The sequence below is a fragment of the Nipponia nippon genome, unplaced genomic scaffold (genome assembly GCF_047370975.1).
Source record: "Nipponia nippon isolate SJK-2023a ecotype South Korea unplaced genomic scaffold, ASM4737097v1 scaffold_32, whole genome shotgun sequence".
Lineage (NCBI taxonomy): Eukaryota > Metazoa > Chordata > Aves > Pelecaniformes > Threskiornithidae > Nipponia > Nipponia nippon.
The window spans coordinates 2,965,183-2,983,869 of record NW_028262350.1 but is presented as its reverse complement, the minus strand read 5'-3'; the positions used below and the strand labels follow the sequence as shown (position 1 = coordinate 2,983,869).

The 18,687-nt window shown below is 70.7% G+C and overlaps 2 protein-coding genes across 3 annotated transcripts; both read left to right on the top strand.

Moving 5' to 3' along the window:
- The first annotated feature begins 7,610 nt into the window (after positions 1-7,610).
- Positions 7,611-12,452, top strand: SP6 (Sp6 transcription factor). Its single transcript, XM_087770280.1, has 2 exons — positions 7,611-7,709; positions 10,690-12,452. The coding sequence occupies exon 2, from the start codon at positions 10,724-10,726 to the stop codon at positions 11,822-11,824; it is 1,101 nt and encodes a 366-aa protein (XP_087626406.1). The 5' UTR covers positions 7,611-7,709; positions 10,690-10,723; the 3' UTR covers positions 11,825-12,452.
- Positions 12,453-15,979: 3,527 nt separating this feature from the next.
- Positions 15,980-18,511, top strand: SCRN2 (secernin 2). Of its 2 annotated transcripts, none has more exons than XM_087770065.1 (8): positions 15,980-16,024; positions 16,321-16,576; positions 16,677-16,858; positions 16,947-17,146; positions 17,229-17,444; positions 17,556-17,721; positions 17,847-18,024; positions 18,149-18,511. In XM_087770065.1, exons 2-8 carry the CDS (start codon positions 16,406-16,408, stop codon positions 18,305-18,307), a joined length of 1,272 nt encoding a protein of 423 aa, XP_087626191.1. In that variant the 5' UTR covers positions 15,980-16,024; positions 16,321-16,405; the 3' UTR covers positions 18,308-18,511. The 2 variants fall into 2 exon arrangements, with proteins under 2 accessions (XP_087626191.1, XP_087626192.1); XM_087770066.1 differs by having other exon boundaries at positions 15,986-16,024; positions 16,399-16,576.
- The last annotated feature ends 176 nt before the right edge of the window (positions 18,512-18,687 follow it).

The following is an 18,687-nucleotide window of genomic DNA, read 5'->3' as shown; positions in this document are numbered from 1 at the left end:
ATGGAGTGACAGCTCCGCCAATGGGCGCGGGCCTCCGGAGTGACGGACGGAAGCAGAGACCCAATGGGAGGGCAGATTTCTGATTGACAGCGCAGCTGGCTAATGGGAAGAAGCTCAGCCTGTCGCCATCCGCTGATTGATTGACAAGCCGTCCAGGCGGGGGAGGAGGACTTCCTCGTGGGCGGGAGCCTCCCAAAACCCGCCTCTCGGTTGGTCGCGACCATCTTGATTGACAGTCAGAGAAGACAATGGGAGACACGAGGCGGCCGAGCTCCGCTTGTGATTGGCCGCTCGCCTGTGGGGCGGGGTCTGAGCCGTGGAAGCACGATGACGGCAGCGGGGTCCCCGCGGGGGCGGGGAGTCCCGGGGATCCCCGGGGGGTCCCGACCCCCCGCCCCCCCCCCCGCAGGCCCCGGCCCGGCCGCTCCGGGGACCCCCGGGCCGAGCCCCCCGGGCCGAGCCCCCCCCCCGCTCCCCCGCTGTACCGGGCTGGCCCGGCGCCCATCGCCGTCCCCTCAGGGCTCCCCAGCAGCGGCGGCGTGGGGCAGCCCCGCACCCGCCAGGCCCCGGGGGGCGGGAGGGGGCAGCCGGTGGGGGAGAAAACCGGGGTGCGGGGAGGGACCCCAAAGCTGGTGGCACCCAGCCCCGCTGCTCCTGAAGGAGCCCACCTCCCCCGCGAGGGGGGACCCGGGGGTCGGGGTGCCCAGAGGGGGTCGGGGTCCCCAGGCCCCTCACAAGGGTCAGGGTCGCAGTCTGCTTGGAGGGGTCAGGGTGCCTGGGGGGTGTTGGGGTCCCCAGTCCCCTTGCAGGGGTCGGCACACTTGGGCGGGGGGAGGTCAGGGTGCTTGCAGGGGTCGGGGTCCCCCATCCCCCCTCAGGGGTCAGGGTGCTTGGAGGAGGGGGTCAGGGTGCTTGAAGGGGGTCAGGGTGCTCAGTCCCCTTGCAGGGGTCGGGGTGCTTGGGGGTTCCCAGTCCCCTTGCAGGGGTTGGGGTCCCAGTCCTCTTGTAGGGGTCAGGGTGCTTGGAGGGTGTTGGGGTCCCCAGTCCCCTCACAGGGGTCGGGGTGTTTGGGGATGGGGTCAGGGTGCTTGGAGGGTGTTGGGGTCCCCAGTCCCCTCACAGGGGTCGGGGTGCCTGGCAGCTGTGACCCACCCTCCCAGCCCCAGGACCACCAGCAGCCCAGGGGCCACCAGCCACCCCCCAGGACCGGCTTGGGGCGGGGGGTCCCTGGTGTCTCCCACCCCCAGACCCTGTGCCAGGCCTGCCAGGCCCCGGGGTGCCCAGCTGGCTCCAGCCCCCACGGGACCAGCACCTCCCACTGGAGCCAAATAATTGCTCGGTGCTTTGTTGTGCAGTGTCTATGGCCCCGGGGCCTTCATTTGTGGGAACTTGCTGTGGCGAGTGCCTCCCTTTTAATTACCTCCCCTCCTCATGCTCCTGCTTACTCACCGCCTGGCACCGGCGCCTCCGACCCCCGCCTCGGCCCCCGGTCCCCCGCCGCGCCGGCCTCATGCGGGGGTCCTGGCGGTGGCTCTCAGGGTGCCGGTGCCCTGCTTGGATGGGCAGAGCCGCCCGCACGCCTGGGTCCTTGTCCCACCGTGGGGCGAAGGCCGGCGTGGGCCCGGCCCCAGTGCGGCAGGTGGAAGGGGAGGGTTGGGGCTGGGTGCCCGGCGGGGTCCCCTGGGTGGGGGCCGCCCACGGCCACCCCCAGGACCGGGCTCCGGCCAAGCTCGTAAAGGCTGCGGGAGGCACCGCAGCCACCGACGCTCCTGATGCTGCGCCGGCGTCGTCCTCCATGTGCCAGGGGCACGGGGACGCGCACGTGTGGGACGCAGCTACGCCGTGGTGCTTCCTGCCCCGTACCCCGTTTCTGACCTCGCGTCCCGGGAGCGGGACCCCGCAGCCCAGCACTGCAGGGGGACACCCTGGGGTCCCTGTCCGGCATCGCCACCCTCTGCAGAGGGGACCCCAGTGCGGGGGTCCCCGGGGGCTCAGCCCGCAGCAGGCTGCACCCCAGCCGTGCCGGGGCGAGGGAAGGGAGGCCCCGCAGAGGGACCCCGGGCAGTCGGCTGCTGGCAGGAGGCAGCGGTGCCCAAGGGCCACCGCCTGGCCGGGCGCCCGCACGGCCCCGGCTCTGCTCCCGGCGCTCCCTCCCCGGCTGCCGGGACAAGTCTCAGCCTGCCACTCCCTGCCTCAGTTTCCCCAGGCAGGTGGTGACGCCGGCTCTCGGCTGTGAGCCCGGCGCGGACGCGAGCGCGGGCACGATCACTGTCATCGTCCCTGGGAAAGGGCCATCCCCACGGCGCCGGCCGGACCACCTCTGCAGCAGGGTGGGGACGGGGACACGCAGGTTAGCACAGCAAGGCTGGGATGGGGACATGGGGATATGGGAACACAAGGACATGGGGACACAAGGACATGGGGACACAGGGACACAGGTCCGCACAGCAAGGCAGGGACTCCTGCAGAGCCAGGCTACACCGGGAGGACCCAGAGGACCCAGAGGACCTGGAGCCACGACATGGGGCGAGGGTACGCTGTCCCCCACCGTCCCCATTCCCGCAGTCCCCCGCCACCCACCCAGTGCCCTGTGCCAGCTGGATGTGACCCGGCACGGGAAGCGCGCCCAGGCCCACGCTCAATTACGGCAATTACGGCACCTCCTCAGCCGCCAGCCCGTCCCCGCGCCCGGCCAAGGTCGTTACCCGTTCCTAATGGTTTCTGCAAAGAATTAGAAAGTGGTTTTGCAGAGGCTGCTCCCGGGGCGCAGCGAGAGATGGGGGACGGTGCCCCCACCGCTGTCCGGGGGCCTGGCGTCCGCCTGGCACTGCCTCCCACCCCTTTGGTCCCACTGGGAGCAGAGCTGCTCCCGCACTGGCCCCTGCGTCCCCCGAGTCCCACGGGGCCACTGGGGATGGGGATGGGCTGGCGTGGGGCCCCGTGGGCTGGGGGGTGGCCGGGTGCCCCCCATCAACCCCAACCCCGAGGGGGTCCCGGCACAGCCCTGTGCCAAGGGGAGGCGGCGGTGGCACAACCGAGTGGACCCTGTCCCTGCTGTGGTTGTGTGGCCCTGTCCCCCGTGGCAGCCACGTATCCCTGTCCCCAGTGTGGCCATGCGTCCCCAACCCTGGTGCAGTGCTGTGTCCCTGTCCCCAGTGTGGCCGTGTGTCCCCGTCCCTGATGCAGCCCCGTGTCCCATCTCCGGTGGAGCTGCGTGTCCCATTCCTGGCGCAGCCATGTGTCCCTGTTCCCAGGGCCACTGTGTGTCCCCATCCCTGGTGCAGCCGCATGTCCCTGTCCTCAGTGCAGCCATGTGTCCCATCATCTGTGCGGCCACACGTCCCATCCCCGGTGCAGCTGCATGTCCCCGTCCCTGGTGCATCCATGTGTCCTGTCCCTGGTGCAGCCACATGTCCCATCTCTGGTACAGCCACATGTCCCCATCCCCAGTACATCCGCATGCCCCATCCCCGGTGCGCGATGCCGGGCGCTCCCCACCACCATGCCAGGCAGGTTTCTCCATGCGGTGACTGACAGCCGGGACGGTCGGGCGCAGATAGGCAGGGAGATTACATGGAACTAATTAAAAGCCGTATTTAAAACTACACCGAGCCGTCAGCTCCATCGCCACGTCGCAGAGGTCAAGTCCCGACAGTAATTCCTGAGAAATGCTCCCTCGGGGCATGCTGCGACCTGGCACGCACTGCGGGCAAGGGGAAGCCCGTCACGATAATCCCGGTAGATATCTCTGCCAGGCAGGCAGGTGCCCTGCCTTCAGCTTTTCCTGCGGGACCAGGCGGACAGCCTGTGCCAGCCGTCGTGCCCCCGGGGACGCAGCTACCGCTGCGTCCCCGGGGGCACGACGGCTGGCACAGGCCTGCACCCTTATCCCTGTGATTCCACGGCTTGGGGTGACAGAGGTCCCATGGGATCCCAAACTGGGCTGAGGGACCCCATACTGGGTGCCAGTCCTCAGGTTTGGTCACCCATGGGTGCATGGGGCTGTGACACCCCCCCACGCCATGGGGCTGTGAGCACCCAGGGCCACCCCGCTGCTCACCCGGCATCGTCCCCACTGTGTCAGCCCCAGCAGGCTCAGGGTCCCCCCGGCTCCCACCAGCATCCCCAGCTGCACCCCACAGCATCAGCCCAGCGTCACCGCCCCCCAGGGCTGTCTGGGTGCAGGGCCGGGGGCAGCACCCCCAAAACCTCAGGGGAGGATCCAGGCGCTTCGGCTCTCCCCATCTGAGGCCCCGCGGCTGCCCCCGGGGCTCCCCCTGGGCCCGGGTGATCCAGACGTCGCAGCCCCGTGGCACCCGCTGCAGACCCCCCCGGGCACCCTGCTCCTGGGCACCCAGCCTCGGCAGAACTCAGCACCCACGTGCGTGGATGGGTGCATGCAGACAGCGAGTGCATGCGTGCACGGACGCGCACACACGCAGGGACCTGGTGCAGCGCGGGGAGCTCATGTTCTGCGCACGTGGGCACACGCGGGGACATGACACCCCCTGCGCACGCACACACATGTACAGCACTGCACACGCATACACACGCATGCACACAGCGCCGAGCCAGCCCCACTCCCCCCACAGACACCAATTTGTTTTATGGCAGCGGAGGAAATTGCTGTCCGCTCCCCCGAGCCAGGAGCCCTTTGAAGTGCTCTGCCCCGGGGCCGGGAGGGGCCTCAGCCGTCCCCCCACTCCGTCCCCCTGCTCCGTCCCCCCCGCTCCGTCCCCCCACTCTGTCCCCCCCGCTCTGTCCCCCTGCTCTGGCCCCCGGCCCCCAACAGCCTCCTGGGGCCCGGGGGGACATCTCTCCTCCTCCACCTCTCCATCACCCTGGCCCTGGGGGGACCAGGAGGTGCCTCTCCTCCATCCCTCCAACCCTCCGTCCTTCTGTCCCTCCACCCCTCCATCCCTCTGTCCCTCCAGCCCTCCACCCCAATTTCCCCCTGGGGACAGGGCTGTCCCCAACCCCCATGTGCCCTAGGGCCGTACCCCCCAGCTCAGCACTCCCCATGCCCCCTGCCAGCCCCTTTCATCCCCTGTCACCCATCGGGGCGCAGTGAGGGCCATGTCCCCCCCGAGCAGGGCCAGGCCATGCCCAGCTCTGGGGACAGCGATGGGGCGAGGGCTGGGGGCACAGGGGGAGGCCGCTGCCTCGTGCCCACCCATGCACCGAGGTCCCGGGTGCAGTTTTGGGGTGCACTGACCCCTCCTGCCTCCGTCCCAGCTCCATGTGGGACCCAGGACCCCCGTTCGCCCCTCAGTCCCACCAGAGCGGCTGGAGCGGCTCTTGATGCCTGAGCACTCGGGAGGGATTGGAGGCATTTGCCTCTCGCCTTGTAATTTATGCAAATGGGCTCTGTAATTAGCTGTAATTTCAAAGCACGGCTCGGGGTTTCAGACACTCGGTGATGAGGAGATGCCCCCCCGGAATGGTGTGATTTCCTCCCCATGTGTGGTCCCAGCCGGGGCTCCAGCTCCGCTCAAGGCGGCTCCAGGACCCCCTGCCACCCCCAGACCCACGGTCCCCACGGTCCCCACGGTCCCCATGGCTCTCAGCCTCCCTCTGCCCCCAGCCACATCCCGGTGGCTCCTTCCCCCCCAGTCCAGGAGCGGTGTTTTGGGATGGGGTCCAGAGGATTGTGGGGGGGCCGTGGGGCTGGGCGCTGGTGGTGTGAGCAGGTCAGGGCCTCCCCAGGTCTTTGTCCCTGTCCCCAGAGGAGACACACATTGTCCCACATCCTCCTGCCATGCAGCCCCTCTGTGGCCCAGAGGCTGGCAAGGACCGGGGCCACACCAGGAATGGGTGGGAGAGGAGCCATGGCAGCCAGCACCTGAGACCCCCAGACAGGGATCCACCTCCCTCCTGCACCACCAGTCCCTGCAGCACTGGGGAGACTGGGAAGAGACCCTGGAGAAAAGGGATGCAGCACGAGCCATGTCCCCACCATGTGCACAATGCCTCGAGAAAGGCACGCCATGGGTCCCCGTGGTGGCACAGCCGGGATGGGGATTGGGATCAGGCTGGGGATCGGTCTGGCTGGTGCCTGGAGCTGCACATGCAAAGTCTGCGAACTGCTCCCTGCCCCGCAGAGCTGCTGGCAGCCCCGATACGGCACCTGGGAGGCAGCCGGGGAGCCCGGGGCCACTACCCCAGCCCAAACAACGCTCCGGCGTCCCTGAGCTGGAGCATCCCCCTTCCCTGCAGCCATGGGAATGGCCCCCGGCACCTCCCGGGTGGGCGCAGGGGAGGAGAGGCGGCAAGACCCCGGAGCTGGGGTCCCCCCACATCCCCCTTGCGCCCCAGGGAGCACCTGAGCACCGGAGCGCATGTTCACTGCATGTTCACCCCCATCTATTTACAGCCAAGCCCCTATCAGCAGCTTGCGCTGCCACCTGCCCTGCCCCTGCCTGTCCCCATCACGGGGTCCCCATCCCGGTGCCCAGCCAAGCCGTGGGGCCACACTCACCCCACCGGCAGCCACGTTTCGGTGGCGGCGGTGGAGCCATCCCTGGGATGATGAAAACCAGGAGAGTTTTCCCCTGGGCGAAGGAGTTCCCTGCGCCCTCCGCCCGGCCAGGCGCTTGGCAAGCACGGCAGGGACGTGGGCTCCCACGCGCCAGCACGCTGGGCTTGGCTGGCCGGGCTCGCGGTGCTGCCGGCCGAGGTCCCGGCTCTGCTGAGGCACTAGCACCTTTTCGCATGGGCTTTGGAGCGGGGTGGGTTTCCCCCGGGGTCCCCGCAGGGTTGGAGCCACCAGCAGCCAGCCCTGTGCTGGCCCAGGGATTTTGGCCGTGGAAATGGGGACACGACGCCCCAGTGATTAACTGGCTCCTCTGGCCGCAGCGTTGCCACCTGGCAGCTCTTGGGGCTTCTCCCTCCCGGCAGCCCCTTGTGCTGGCTGCCTTGGTGGCAGGGGCACGGGAGCTGGGAGGGTTGGACACCCCTGGCCGAGCGGGAACGGGCTCAGTCAGGACCTCCTGGATGCTTTTGGGGCGCCCTGAATCCACCTGGGTCATGGTGCGTCCTGCCATCAGCATCCCGCTCCCTCCTCTGTGGGTCCAGCTCTGGCCCCAAAACTTGTCCCCTGTCCCCATCCCATTTATCCCATGGCACGGGGCTGAGCCGCAACGGCGCGGGGGGGACAGCGAGCCCCCCACCTGCAGGGGGGACATCCCTGGGGGTAGGAGCAGATGGCCACCCCTGGGTGCCACCCCCGGGTGGGGGGACAGCCGGCTGGGCTGGGGGGGGCCGGGGGTGCCCGGGGGTCCCCGGGGGGGGTGGCAGGAGGGCGGCAGGAGGAGGGCGGCCACGGGCGCGGGAGGGAGGGAGGGAGGCGGTTGTTTCTTTCTTCTTTAATTACCCCCCTGTTTGCGGTGTCTGCTGCGAACTTCCCGTCCCCTCCCTCCGCTTTCATGCGCCGGATCCTGGGACCGGGACCAGGCTCCTGTCAAGCGGCGGGGCTGGGGCTCTGCCTCCAAGGGTTAAAATCACCTGGGCCGGGGAGGGGTGGAGCTGGGACGGTGGGGAGGAGGGAAGAGCCGGGAGCCGGGCTGGGACCCAGCCATTCCTGCTCGCCCGGCCCAGTGGGTGCCCCGTCGCTGGGGAGCCGCTCGGGTCCCTCGGGGTCCCCTCGGGAGCCAGCGCCCACGCCACGCCGATGAGGACGGAGCCACCGGGAGCTCGTTGCCGCTAGACCCGTACGTATCCCCTCGGCGCCGCCCGCCTCCATCGCCCCGACGGCCGGCGCGGCGGGAGGGTGAGCGGCCGCGGGGACCCCGGCGGGGACCCCCGGGCGGCCCGGGCTGCCGCGGCCGCCCCGACCGGCGGCTGGGAACGTGCTGCTGCCGGCTCCGCCGCCCCGGCCCAACCCAGCCCCGGCAAGTCTTTGCTTGCCGCCGCCGCCGCGTCCACTGGCCACCGAGCCCCGAGGCTCCCGGCCCCTTCGCCTGCCGCGACGCCCAGCCCTTCACCCCCAAATTACAGCGCGAAGCCCCCTCCCACGGGGACCCCGCGCCGGTGCCAAACCCGGGTGCGAGGCTGGGCCCCCCCCGCGCCCCGACCGGTGCTGTCCCGTCCCGTCCCGTCCCCCCCGCCAAAGCCCCGGGGAGTTTCGCTCCGGCCCCGGGGAGCGTTGCTGCGGGCTCGGTGATGGGATCGCCGAACCCACGGCATCGCCCCTCCCCGCCCCCCCGAACCCTCAGCATCACCCCAAAACCTTCATCATCACCCCAAACCCACGGCACCGGCCCTGACCGTCGGCCCCGAGTCTCCCGTCGGGGCTTCCCCGAGCCCGGCCGGGCAGGAGCCGGGGCCGAGGGCCGAGGGCAGGACCGCCCGCCCAGCCCTGCCGCGGGGCGAGGCACCGGCTGGGGCTGGGAGACGGGCAGAGCCGCCTCTGCCCAGCCTGGACCGTGACTCACGGGACGCATCACTCGCCGGTGCCTCAGTTTCCCTGCGGTGAAATGGCCAACGCGTCGTTGAGCCCCGCCAGGGAGGGGGGACGCTGGGGGCCCTTTGGGGATTTTTGTCATCATTCCCGGATGGAAAAACGCCCCGGGAGCCTCCACGCGTGGCTGGGGCAGCCGGGCAGGGCCGACGAGGGGGGGGTCCCTCCCAGGCCCGCCACCCCAGTGCTGGTCTCTGGCTTTGAGACGTGTTTCCAGCGGAGCTGGAGAGGGTGTAGCCGCGGTGGAGGTGGTGCGACCCGGCTGTGGGTCTCGGTGCGTGTGGGGCTGTGGCTGGGGGGCTCGGTCCTGGTGGGACCCCTGAGCTGAGGGGGACGGTTGGGAGTGGGGTGCGCCGGGAGGGCCGCAGCCATCGCTGCCCGGAGCTCACCGTGGCCGTGCCAGGTCTGTGTCGGGTGGAACCTGCCCGGGACGCCGCGGAGGGTCCCCTCTCCTCCTGTCGGGGCTGGGGGGCTGGGGGGATATCCCTGCCAGGTCCCCTCCATCCCCAGGTCCGAGGGGGCCCTGTGCGGTGCAGGTTGCAACCCTGTAGCCCCACAAAGGACCATCACCATGGGGTTTTGTGGTTTTGACCCCAATCTGGCACCCACGGGGAGCAGGGGGCTGGGGGGGCGCTCAGGACCCCACTGGGGACCAGTGCTGGGTTGGGAGCCATGACCCCCCCCTCAGTGCCAGCCGTCCCCTACCCCACTGGCATCCCCAGGAGGCAGGGACGGTCCCCAGGAGCCAGCCCCACAACTGGTGCCAAAACCCCCAGCGCTGGGGTGGGCAGAGCTGAGTCCCCCCTGAGGAGCAGCACCCCAAAACCTGCTCAGGTCGCCAGTCCTGGGGGCTCGTCCCACCCGGCACCACCCCAGCACCGACTCAAGGCAGAGCTCCCACTTGCGCTTGGGTATCGCAGGTGGAGGTGGGTCCCGTTGGGGGGATTTTGGCACCCCCCAGCTCCCACCCCGTCCTTGGGGTCCCCCTGCCCTCCCTGGTGCCACCTGGCAGGGGAAAAGTGTCCCCACACAGCTGGGGGGGGTCTTCAGCATTGGGGACCCCCTCCCTGCCCCAGGCTTATAGTGCGGGGGATTGGGGGGCTCTGAAGATCTGGCCCCTTCGCGCAGGGGATCCCCCACCCCAAAAGCTTCAGCACCCCCCGAGTGTCTCCTTGGGGGTCTGTCCCCATCCCACAGGGGGTGGGGGTGGCGGGGAGCCAGGGGGGATGGCGTGGGGGTGGCTGGGAGTGGGTGCCGGTGGTGGGACGGGATGGTGGGGGTTTGTGGGGAGGGGGGTCTCGGCTGCCCCCCGCCGTGGCACCGGTGGGAAGTCGGGGGGCGGGAGCCGGTGGCGGCAGGTGGATTTCAACACCAGGGTGGGGCCCGTCCCCAGTGGGGTTTGCACAGCTCCCAGTGAGTCATGGCCGCCGTGCCGGGGAGGCAGCGGGTGCCCGGGGGTCCGGGGCCATGGGCGAAGGCAGCCCAGAGCCCGGCTTCAAAGGGCTGCCGGGGGCTCAGCTCCGGGGCTCCACTGCCTCCCCGCAGCCGGCTCCGCTCCCCCGTCCTGCTGCCAGCCAGCCCGGGGTGCAGCCCCCCTGCCCCCGGCTGCGTTTTGCCCCCTGCCCCGGCAGCCTGGGGGCTCCCAGCTGGGCCAGGGGCTTGAGGCGGGTGCGGAGTGGGGGCGATGGTTTCCCAGCCCAGCAGGGGTGCGGGAGAACTGGGGTGGCCTCGTGGGTGCTGTGTCACCCCACGGTTGGGGCACGGGCTTGGGGACACCGCTCACGTCCTCTTGGGGACCCCAGCTGTGTTGGAGGGACGTGGTCAGGGAGGTGACGAGGCAGATGCTGGTGGCTTCCTTAGATTTTGGAATTACGCATCGACCCCTTTGGGGCTGGCACAGGGTCCACAGGGGCACGGGGATGGGTGCTGAGGGGTGACCCCCTGCCTGATGCCACTGTCCTAGTGTCACACTGGGCTGTGGAACAGAGAAACCCCCTTGGTGGGGCAGGGATGTCCCCCAAATCGCGGATGACAGGGTGATGGGTGCTGGGGACACTGTCACCTATGGCATGGTGGCACCATGCCGGTGCGGGACGGGAATCGGTGCCAGGGCTATCGCTGGTGCCAAACCCCACCCCGTGCCGGCGTGCACAGGGGCAGGGGGTTAGGAGTTGTGCCCCCCCTTTTCTCACAGCTCTTCTCTCCCCGCCCGTCCCTCCTTGGCCCTGCAGGTCTGTCTGCGCCACCGCCCCGCGCCGCTCGGCAATGCTCACAGCGGTCTGCGGCTCCCTGGGGACCCAGCCCTCCGACGCGCCCCGAGCCTCCCCAAGCCACCTGGACCTGCAGCCGCTGCAGCCCTTCCAGCCCCACGGCAGCACCGCGGCGGGTGCCGCCGACTTCGCCTCCCCGCTGCCCCCCCCGGAGCTGCCGCTGGCGGGCCCCGACGCCGCTGCCTTCGCCACTCCTGGCACCTACGAGCCCCATGGCCCCCCGCGGTTAGAGTTGCCTGCCGACGGCCCCGCCACCCCCGGCACCTACGCCAAGCTGCTGCCGGCCGCCCCGGACATGGCGCATCCCTACGAGCCCTGGTTTCGGCCCCCCCATCCCGGCCCCCCTGGCGAGGAGGGAGGCGTCAACTGGTGGGACCTCCATGCCGGAGCCAGCTGGATGGAGCTGCCCCCCGGGCAGGGCGGGGGGCTGCAGGTGCCTGGGCACCCCGGGCTGCCGCCGGCCCTGGGGGGGTATGGTGGGGGGGAGCACCAGCTCTGCGCCCCCCCCGCCCACCTGCTGCCCCCCCCTGCCCAGCACCTCCTGGGACCGGAGGGGGCGAAGGCGCTGGAGGGACCCCCCGAGCCCCGGGGGCCAGAGGCGGAGGGCGGCGGGCGGCCGAAAGGCGCCCGTCGTGCCGTGCCACGGGGCGGGGGGCAGGCGGCGTGCCGCTGCCCCAACTGCCAGGAGGCGGAAAGGGGGGGTCCCTGCCCCGAGGGGGTGAAACGCAAGCACCTGCACAACTGCCACATCCCCGGCTGTGGGAAGGCATACGCCAAGACCTCCCACCTGAAAGCTCACCTGCGTTGGCACAGCGGCGACCGACCCTTCGTCTGCAACTGGCTCTTCTGCGGCAAACGCTTCACCCGCTCCGACGAGCTGCAGCGGCACCTCCAGACCCACACCGGCGCCAAGAAATTCGCCTGCCCCATCTGCGGCCGCGTCTTCATGCGCAGCGACCATCTGGGCAAGCACATGAAGACGCACGATGGGGGCAAGGACGGGGGTGAACCCGAGGTCAAGGGCGCCGGGGACCCGTCGGCCGGCAAGGGAGGCAAGAGGGAGTCCGAGGGGGGTAACGTCGCCCCCACAAACTGAGCCGCTGAGCCCCGGGGGGACACGGATGGAGGTGGGGAGGACCCCGGGCAGGGGCCAGGGGGACCCTTCGGGGCCGGTCTCCGAAGGGTGTTGGGGCGGGGGGGGCACAGGGCTGGCACCTTGTGCTCGAAGCGGTGGCGAGGGGGTGGACACGGCGGTGCCGGTTGGGGAGCGTCGGAGCTGCAGCTGCCCTGCGGCGGTTTCACTTGTCCCGCTCCCGCTCTCCCGCCCCGGTTTCCCCCCGTCCTCCCCCGGCTTCCCAAATCTTTTTTTTCGGGAGGCTGCTGGCAGGCGGCAGGGCTGTTTGGGAGGAACATCAATGGGAGCCGAAGGAGCAGGCGCTGCCTGGGCACGTCCAGGCCCAAAGGGGAGGAAGGAGAAGGAGAAAGGGAGAGAGGAGAAACCCAGGAGCTTTTGCTTGGGGAGGGCGGCCGCAGCCCCCTGGCCCCCTCCCCATGGTCGCCCCCAAATCCTTGGCGTCCTGGGCTCAGCCCCCCTGTGCCAGCCCCGCTTTTTTTCCACCCATGAGGTTTTGGCACCCACAGGGGCTTGGGGGATGCCCACGGCCCCCTGCCCCGGCTGGGGATGCTGGGCTGGTGGGGGTCCCACATCCCCTGGAGCCCCGCTTTGGCTGGGGGCTTGGGAGCGCAAACCCCTTTTTAGGCCCAAATCAAGGCTAAAATGGGAAAAAAGAAACCCTGCTTGAATGTGAGCCGTGGCGGGGCCGTGGGGGCCACGACGGGCGCGTGGCGCGGTGGCAGGCGGTTGCCCAAGCGCACACCTGCAGCTTTCCCACACCCACCACCACCACCGCGGCCCCGGGCGGGAAGCACACGGGGCGGCCGCGGTCCCGGGAGAGCCGGGGCGGCCACATTCCTCCGGCCTGGCACGGCCGCGCTGCCTGCCCCCCCGCGACCCCCGCCTCCCCCCCCGGCACCCCGTGGCCGTCCCTCCCCGGGGACCCCGTGACTGTGGGGGATCCCCCTGGGCATGCTGCCTGTCTCCCGGGGATCCCACTGCCGTCCCTCCCCAGGGACCCCACTGGGGACCGCAGCCACTCCCCTGTGTGTGCTGCAGGTCCCTCGGGGACCCCATATCACCAGGGGACCCCAGCTGTCCCCCCCGTGCATGCTGCCTGTCCCCCCATAGCCATCCCTCCCTGGGATCCCGTATCTCCAGGGGACCCCAGCTGTCCCCCGTGCATGCTGCCTGTCCCGCCGGAGCCCCGTAGCCATCCCTCCCTGGGATCCCATATCTCCAGGGGACCTCTGTCTGTCATCCCCCCGCCCCGTGCATGCTGCCTGTCCCCCCGGGGACCCCATAACTGTCCCTTCCCAGGTCCCTGCATCTCCTGGGGACACCCTGGGGTGTCCCCCACCAGGGACCCCGTATCGTTCCTCCCCTGGGGCCGTCCCCCTTCCCCCAGGGCACCCCGTATCTGTCTTTCACCCCCTGGCTGACGGTCCACAAAACTCTTGTTTTTTGGTCCTTTTGGGTCTTATCCCCCCGATTTTGGCAGAACCCCTTGGGCACAGAAGGAGACGCTGAACCTGGGACCTGGGGGGGTGTTGGGGGGCAGTGCTGGGGGCTGGGTGGGATGGGGCTCGCGGGCTGCTCAGGGCACCCGGGACTCCCCCGGCTCTGCCCCCCAGCCAGCACCAGTTCACACCAGTTGGGAATCCGGGGAGGGGGGAGATTTGGGGGGAATCGATCTCCCAGCACGGCCCCATCCTGGGGGCTCGGGGGGGGCCGTGCCTGGGGCTGCGGGGGCTGCCTGGGCTCGGAGCACCCTGGGGTCTGGGTGGGAAGGGGTGGAGGTGAAGTCGAGTGGGGTCCGTGCCCAGAGGGCGCCCCTAGGCCTTCGGTTTCAATTGTTTTATTATTATTATTAATTATTAATTATTATTATTATTAATTATTATTATTTTATTAAGGTGAAGCCAGGCTTTGCCACTCGGGGAGAGTGGACGTCTCGGGCTGAAGCTGCGGCCCTTATGGATGGGGAGGAGGGGTAGGACCCCTCAAGGGGTCCCGTCCCTGTCCCCGTCCCCGTCCCCGTCAGTGTGCGACAGGCCGATGGCAGCCCTGCTGTGCCACGGGGCCGGGGACGAGCCGTGGGGCTGGAGACACCCAGCACGAGGTGAAGTCTCGCTGGGGGGGGTCCGCAGGGACGCGTCCCCAGCCCCGGCATGGCCACTACCGTCCCGCCGCAGGACTCGGGTGACCTGGGCTGCCTGCAGCTCTCGAAGGATGTCCCCGACTCCGGCATTTGCCTTTTCCAGCACAAAATTCCCCCTTGGTGCCCCTAGATGGGATTTCACCTCTCGAGGGGACCCCGGGGGGGCTCAGGACCCTCCCCAGGGTGCCGCAGCATCACGCTGGTGGCTCATTGGATTTTGGTAGCCGAGCCTGGCTCTGGCAGCGGCCGGCGGCTGCGGCTGTCCGGGTCCCCCATGCTGCAGGTGCCAGGGCAGGTTTTGGGGTGCTGCGCCGGGGGCACCCCAAGGGTGGGCTGGGGAGGGAACGGCCGAGCTGGGGGTCCCGTAGCGATGCTGGGGCTCGGCCTCACCTCGCCGCCCCCCCCGGGGCTGGGCCCCCTGCCCAGCTGAGAGCCGGGGGGCTACGAGGAGGGGCCCCAGGTGTGCTCTGCCCCCGCACCCCCCCGGGGCCCTGCCTGCCGCGATGGGGCAATGAAGGCTGTAAAACCGGGTGGGGAAGGACGGAGGCCGGCTCCCACCCGCCGAAACCAGTCCAGCCTGCTGCGGCGTGGGGATCCCGGCCCCGCGCCCCGAACCGCCGCGTCTCCCACCCCCGAGCCGCCTCCCCGGGGCAGGGAGGAACCGGCCCAGCCGGGGGCCCCGGGTGTCCCCGTCCCCCCTCCAGCCCCGGGGCTGGGGGGCGGCTGGCGGGGGCGAGGGGGAGCGGGGGGGGGGGACCCCGGGAGCGGGGTGGCCCGAAGGGTGCTGCGGCCGGGGGCGAGGGGTGCCCGCCGGCGAGGGGAGGGTTTGTGCTGTGAAGAGGCGGCGGGGCTGTGGGTTTGGGGTTTTGTACTGGAATAAACGCCGCGTGTTTTCCACGCTCCGGCTCTCCGGCTCCGTTTCTGCCACGGGACCCAGGCGGCCGGCACCCCGACCCCCACCCAGCCCCCGGGGCTGCTCGGGATGGGGATGCGGGGGGGGGTGACCCGGGTGAGGACCAGCTGAGCCCCCCTGGCCCGGAGCCCACGGTCCCCCCCCCCCCGCGGGCAGGGTGCTGCCCGGCAGGTCTGCCTGCATACCGCGGGGCGGGCGTGCCGCGCGGGGCGCTGCCCACGCGGGATGCTGCCCACGGGGGGCGCTGCCCACGGGGGGCGCGGAGCCCACGGGGGTGCTGCCCATGGCGGTGCTGCCCACGAGGGGTACTACCCACGGGGGGTGCTGCTCATGCGGGATGCTGCCCATGGGGGGCGCTGCCCACGGGGAGCGCTGCCCACAGGGGTGCTGCCCACGGGGGTGCTGCCCACGGGGGGTGCTGCCCATGGGGGGTGCTGCCCACGCGGGATGCTGCCCACGGGGGGCGCTGCCCACGGGGGTGCTGCCCATGGCGGTGCTGCCCACGGGGGGTACTACCCACGGGGGGTGCTGCTCATGCGGGATGCTGCCCATGGGGGGCGCTGCCCACAGGGGTGCTGCCCACGGGGGTGCTGCCCACGGGGGGTACTACCCACGGGGGGTGCTGCCCACAGGGGTGCTGCCCATGGGGGGTGCTGCCCACGCGGGATGCTGCCCACGGGGGGTGCTACCCACGGGGGGTGCTGCTTATGCGGGGTGCTCCCCACGCAGGGTGCTACCCACGGTGGGTGCTATCCACAGGAGATGTTGCCCACGGGGGGTACTACCGACACAGGGTGCTGCTACCCACGCGGGGTGCTGTGCACAGGAGGTGCTGCCCACGCAGGATGCTGCCCACGGGGTGGGGTGCTCTGCCCCCCAGCTCATACCCGGGTCCCCCGTCCCTGCCCCACGGGGGACGACCTGCGACCCCCGTCCCCGGGCTCCTTTGGGGCCTCTCCCCCCCAGGCCCCACGGGGTCCCGGCGCCGGTCCCCGCCCGCTGCCGCCGTGCGGCCTCCGGCCACGGGGCGCCGCCGTCGCCCGGACGGGGCGGGACGGGAGGGGCGGGACCGGCGGCGGCGGCGGCGGCGGGGCGGGAGCAGCCGCAGGTCCGTGGGGTCGGGGGGTTCCGGGAAAGGGGTTTGTGCGGGAGGGGGGTGTCCCGGGAACCGGGGTTGTGCGGGCGGGGTCCCGTCCGCCGTCGGTGCAGGCGTCCCGGTTACCGGAGCCGTCGGGGCGGGTGGAAGGGGCGTCCCCCGGTCGGTGAAGAGCTGCGGGGTCCCGGGGCAGGAGGTGCCCCCCGGGATGGGGTCCCCGATGTACCCCCAGCTCGGGGGTCTATGTCATCCCCCAGACACACACACACCCCCCCCCCCCAGTCTCCCCACGGCTGCCAACCCCACAGGGACCCTGGGGACACATCCAGGACAGGAACAAGGAGGTGACGTCCCCTCGGTGCCCCCCACCGCGTCCCCTCCGCCAGGTTTAGGATGGCAGGACGGGATCCTGCGCCCTCGTCCTGCGACTGCTTCGTGGCGCTGCCGCCGCACACCGCAACACCCGCCGTCATCTTCGGCAAGAACGCCGACCGGCCACGCCACGAGGTCCAGGAGGTCGTCTACATCCCCGCTGCTGTCCACCGCCCCGGGGACAAAGTCCAGGTGAGACCGTGATGGGACCAGGGCGGCTGCAGGGGACGGTGCAGCGAGTGCACCAGGTCTCAGCCCCCCCTCGTGTTCCCCCCCCCCCCCGCCACCGCAGTGCACCTACCTGGAGATCGAGCAGGCGGAGAGGACCCACGCAGTGGTGCTGAGCCGTCCCGCCTGGCTGTGGGGTGCCGAGATGGGCGCCAACGAGCACGGTGTCTGCGTGGGCAACGAGGGCGTCTGGACCCGCGAGCCCCTGGGGGAGCACGAGGCGCTGCTGGGGATGGACCTGGTGAGGTGAGGACCGTCTCATGTCCCCCCCTCCGCCCCGGCCGCCCTGCGTCGTCCCCCACCGCCGGCCGACGGGGTGCTGCTGGCGCGGCAGGCTGGGTTTGGAGCGGGGCGGCTCTGCCCGGGAGGCCCTGGAGGTGATCACGGCATTGCTGGAGCGCTACGGCCAGGGAGGGAGCTGCAAGGAGGAGCCGGTGCCCTTCGTCTACCACAACACCTTCCTGCTGGCTGACCGCACCGAGGCCTGGGTGCTGGAGACGGCTGGCCAATACTGGGCAGCCCAGCGGATCCAAGGTGAGTGGGTGCTGGTTGTACTGGGAGGACAGGGAGCCGTGTCCCCCCCCCCACAGCCTGACCCCCTCTCTGGCCTTTGCAGAGGGTAGCCGCAACATCTCCAACCAGCTCAGCATCGGGAGAGAGATCACGGCTGAGCACGCGGGGCTGCGGCAGCGAGCCCGCAGCCAGGGCTGGTGGAGCGGGGATGGTGAGTTCAGCTTCGCCGAGGTCTTCTCCCTGACGCACCAGCCCGCCCGCATGGAGGCTGCCAAGGCCCGCTACCGCGCCGGCAAGGAGCTGCTGCGGCAGCATGCAGGTGGGGACAGGGATGGGGGACAAGGACGGCCGCCCACGGCTTGCCCTGGCATCTCCGCGCTCCCCGTGGCCGCAGCAGCCGGCGGTGACATGGCTCTACCTCGCCCTCCAGGTCACATCACGGCGGAGACATTCATGGCCATCCTGCGGGACAAGGCCAGCGGGATCTGCGTGGACTCGGAGGGCTTCCGCACGGCGGGCAGCATGGTGTCCGTGCTGCCCCGGGACCCCACCTTGCCCTGCGTCCACTTCTTCACGGCCACCCCTGACCCCTCCAGGTGAGGACGCCGGTGGGGAGCAGCCCTGCTCCAGGGGGGACGGGGACGAGGCAGAGCCGTGTCCCGGGCTGAGCGTCCCCAGGGAGCAGCATCCGTCCCAGGGCCCTGATGCTCCTCTCCGGCAGGTCCGTCTTCAAGCCCTTCGTCTTTGTGGCCGGCCTCAAGCCCGTGCTGCAGGTGAGATCTCCCACCTTCCGTGACGACCCCGCCAAGAAGATCCCGCGGTTCCAGAGCACGGTCGATCGGCGACATGAACTCTACCGCCGGCATCAGGCGGCGCTGGAGCTGATGGAGAGGGACCAGGTACCGCAGACCCTTCCCCAGCCGCCGCTGCCCCGGGACCCTCGCTCTCCCCGGTGATGTGGGAGGCAGTCGATTTCCCCGAGGGTGCCCGGTCTCAGCTCTCCTCCGTCCCCAACCCCACCAGGAGTGGGGCCAGAAGCTCCTGAAGACACTGCGGGACCTGGAGAAGCAGGGCCTGGAGGGGATGAACGCGCTGCTGGAGGGGACGGTGGCCCCCCGCCCAGAGGAGCTGGCCGACCTCTTCTTCGACTGCGTGGAGGCAGAGATGAAGTTTTACACATAAACCCCGCGTGGGTGGGTGGGCTCAGCCCCCCCGTGGCATTGCTGCTGGACAGGGGATGAGAAAACCTTCCCGGTGCCCGGCACCGGCTCCTCGCCTCCTCCCACCGTGGATCTGCCGCTGACAGCGTGGTGGGCAACGGCTCGACCCTGCCTGGGGGTGCGGAGCCTCCAGCCCCCTAACGTGCCCCGGAGGAATCGGTGTTTTTGAGGTGGCTGTGGCCTGAAACGGGTGTGGAGGGAAGGAGAGGGATGTGGAGCGGGATTTGGAGTCCTGCCTGCAACCCAACGTGTCTTTTCCCACCGTCAGGCAGAGCTGCCTGGGCCCAGCCGCTCTGGGGCTGGCTGCAGGGCTGGGGGCTCCGCGGCAGACAGGCAGATTGG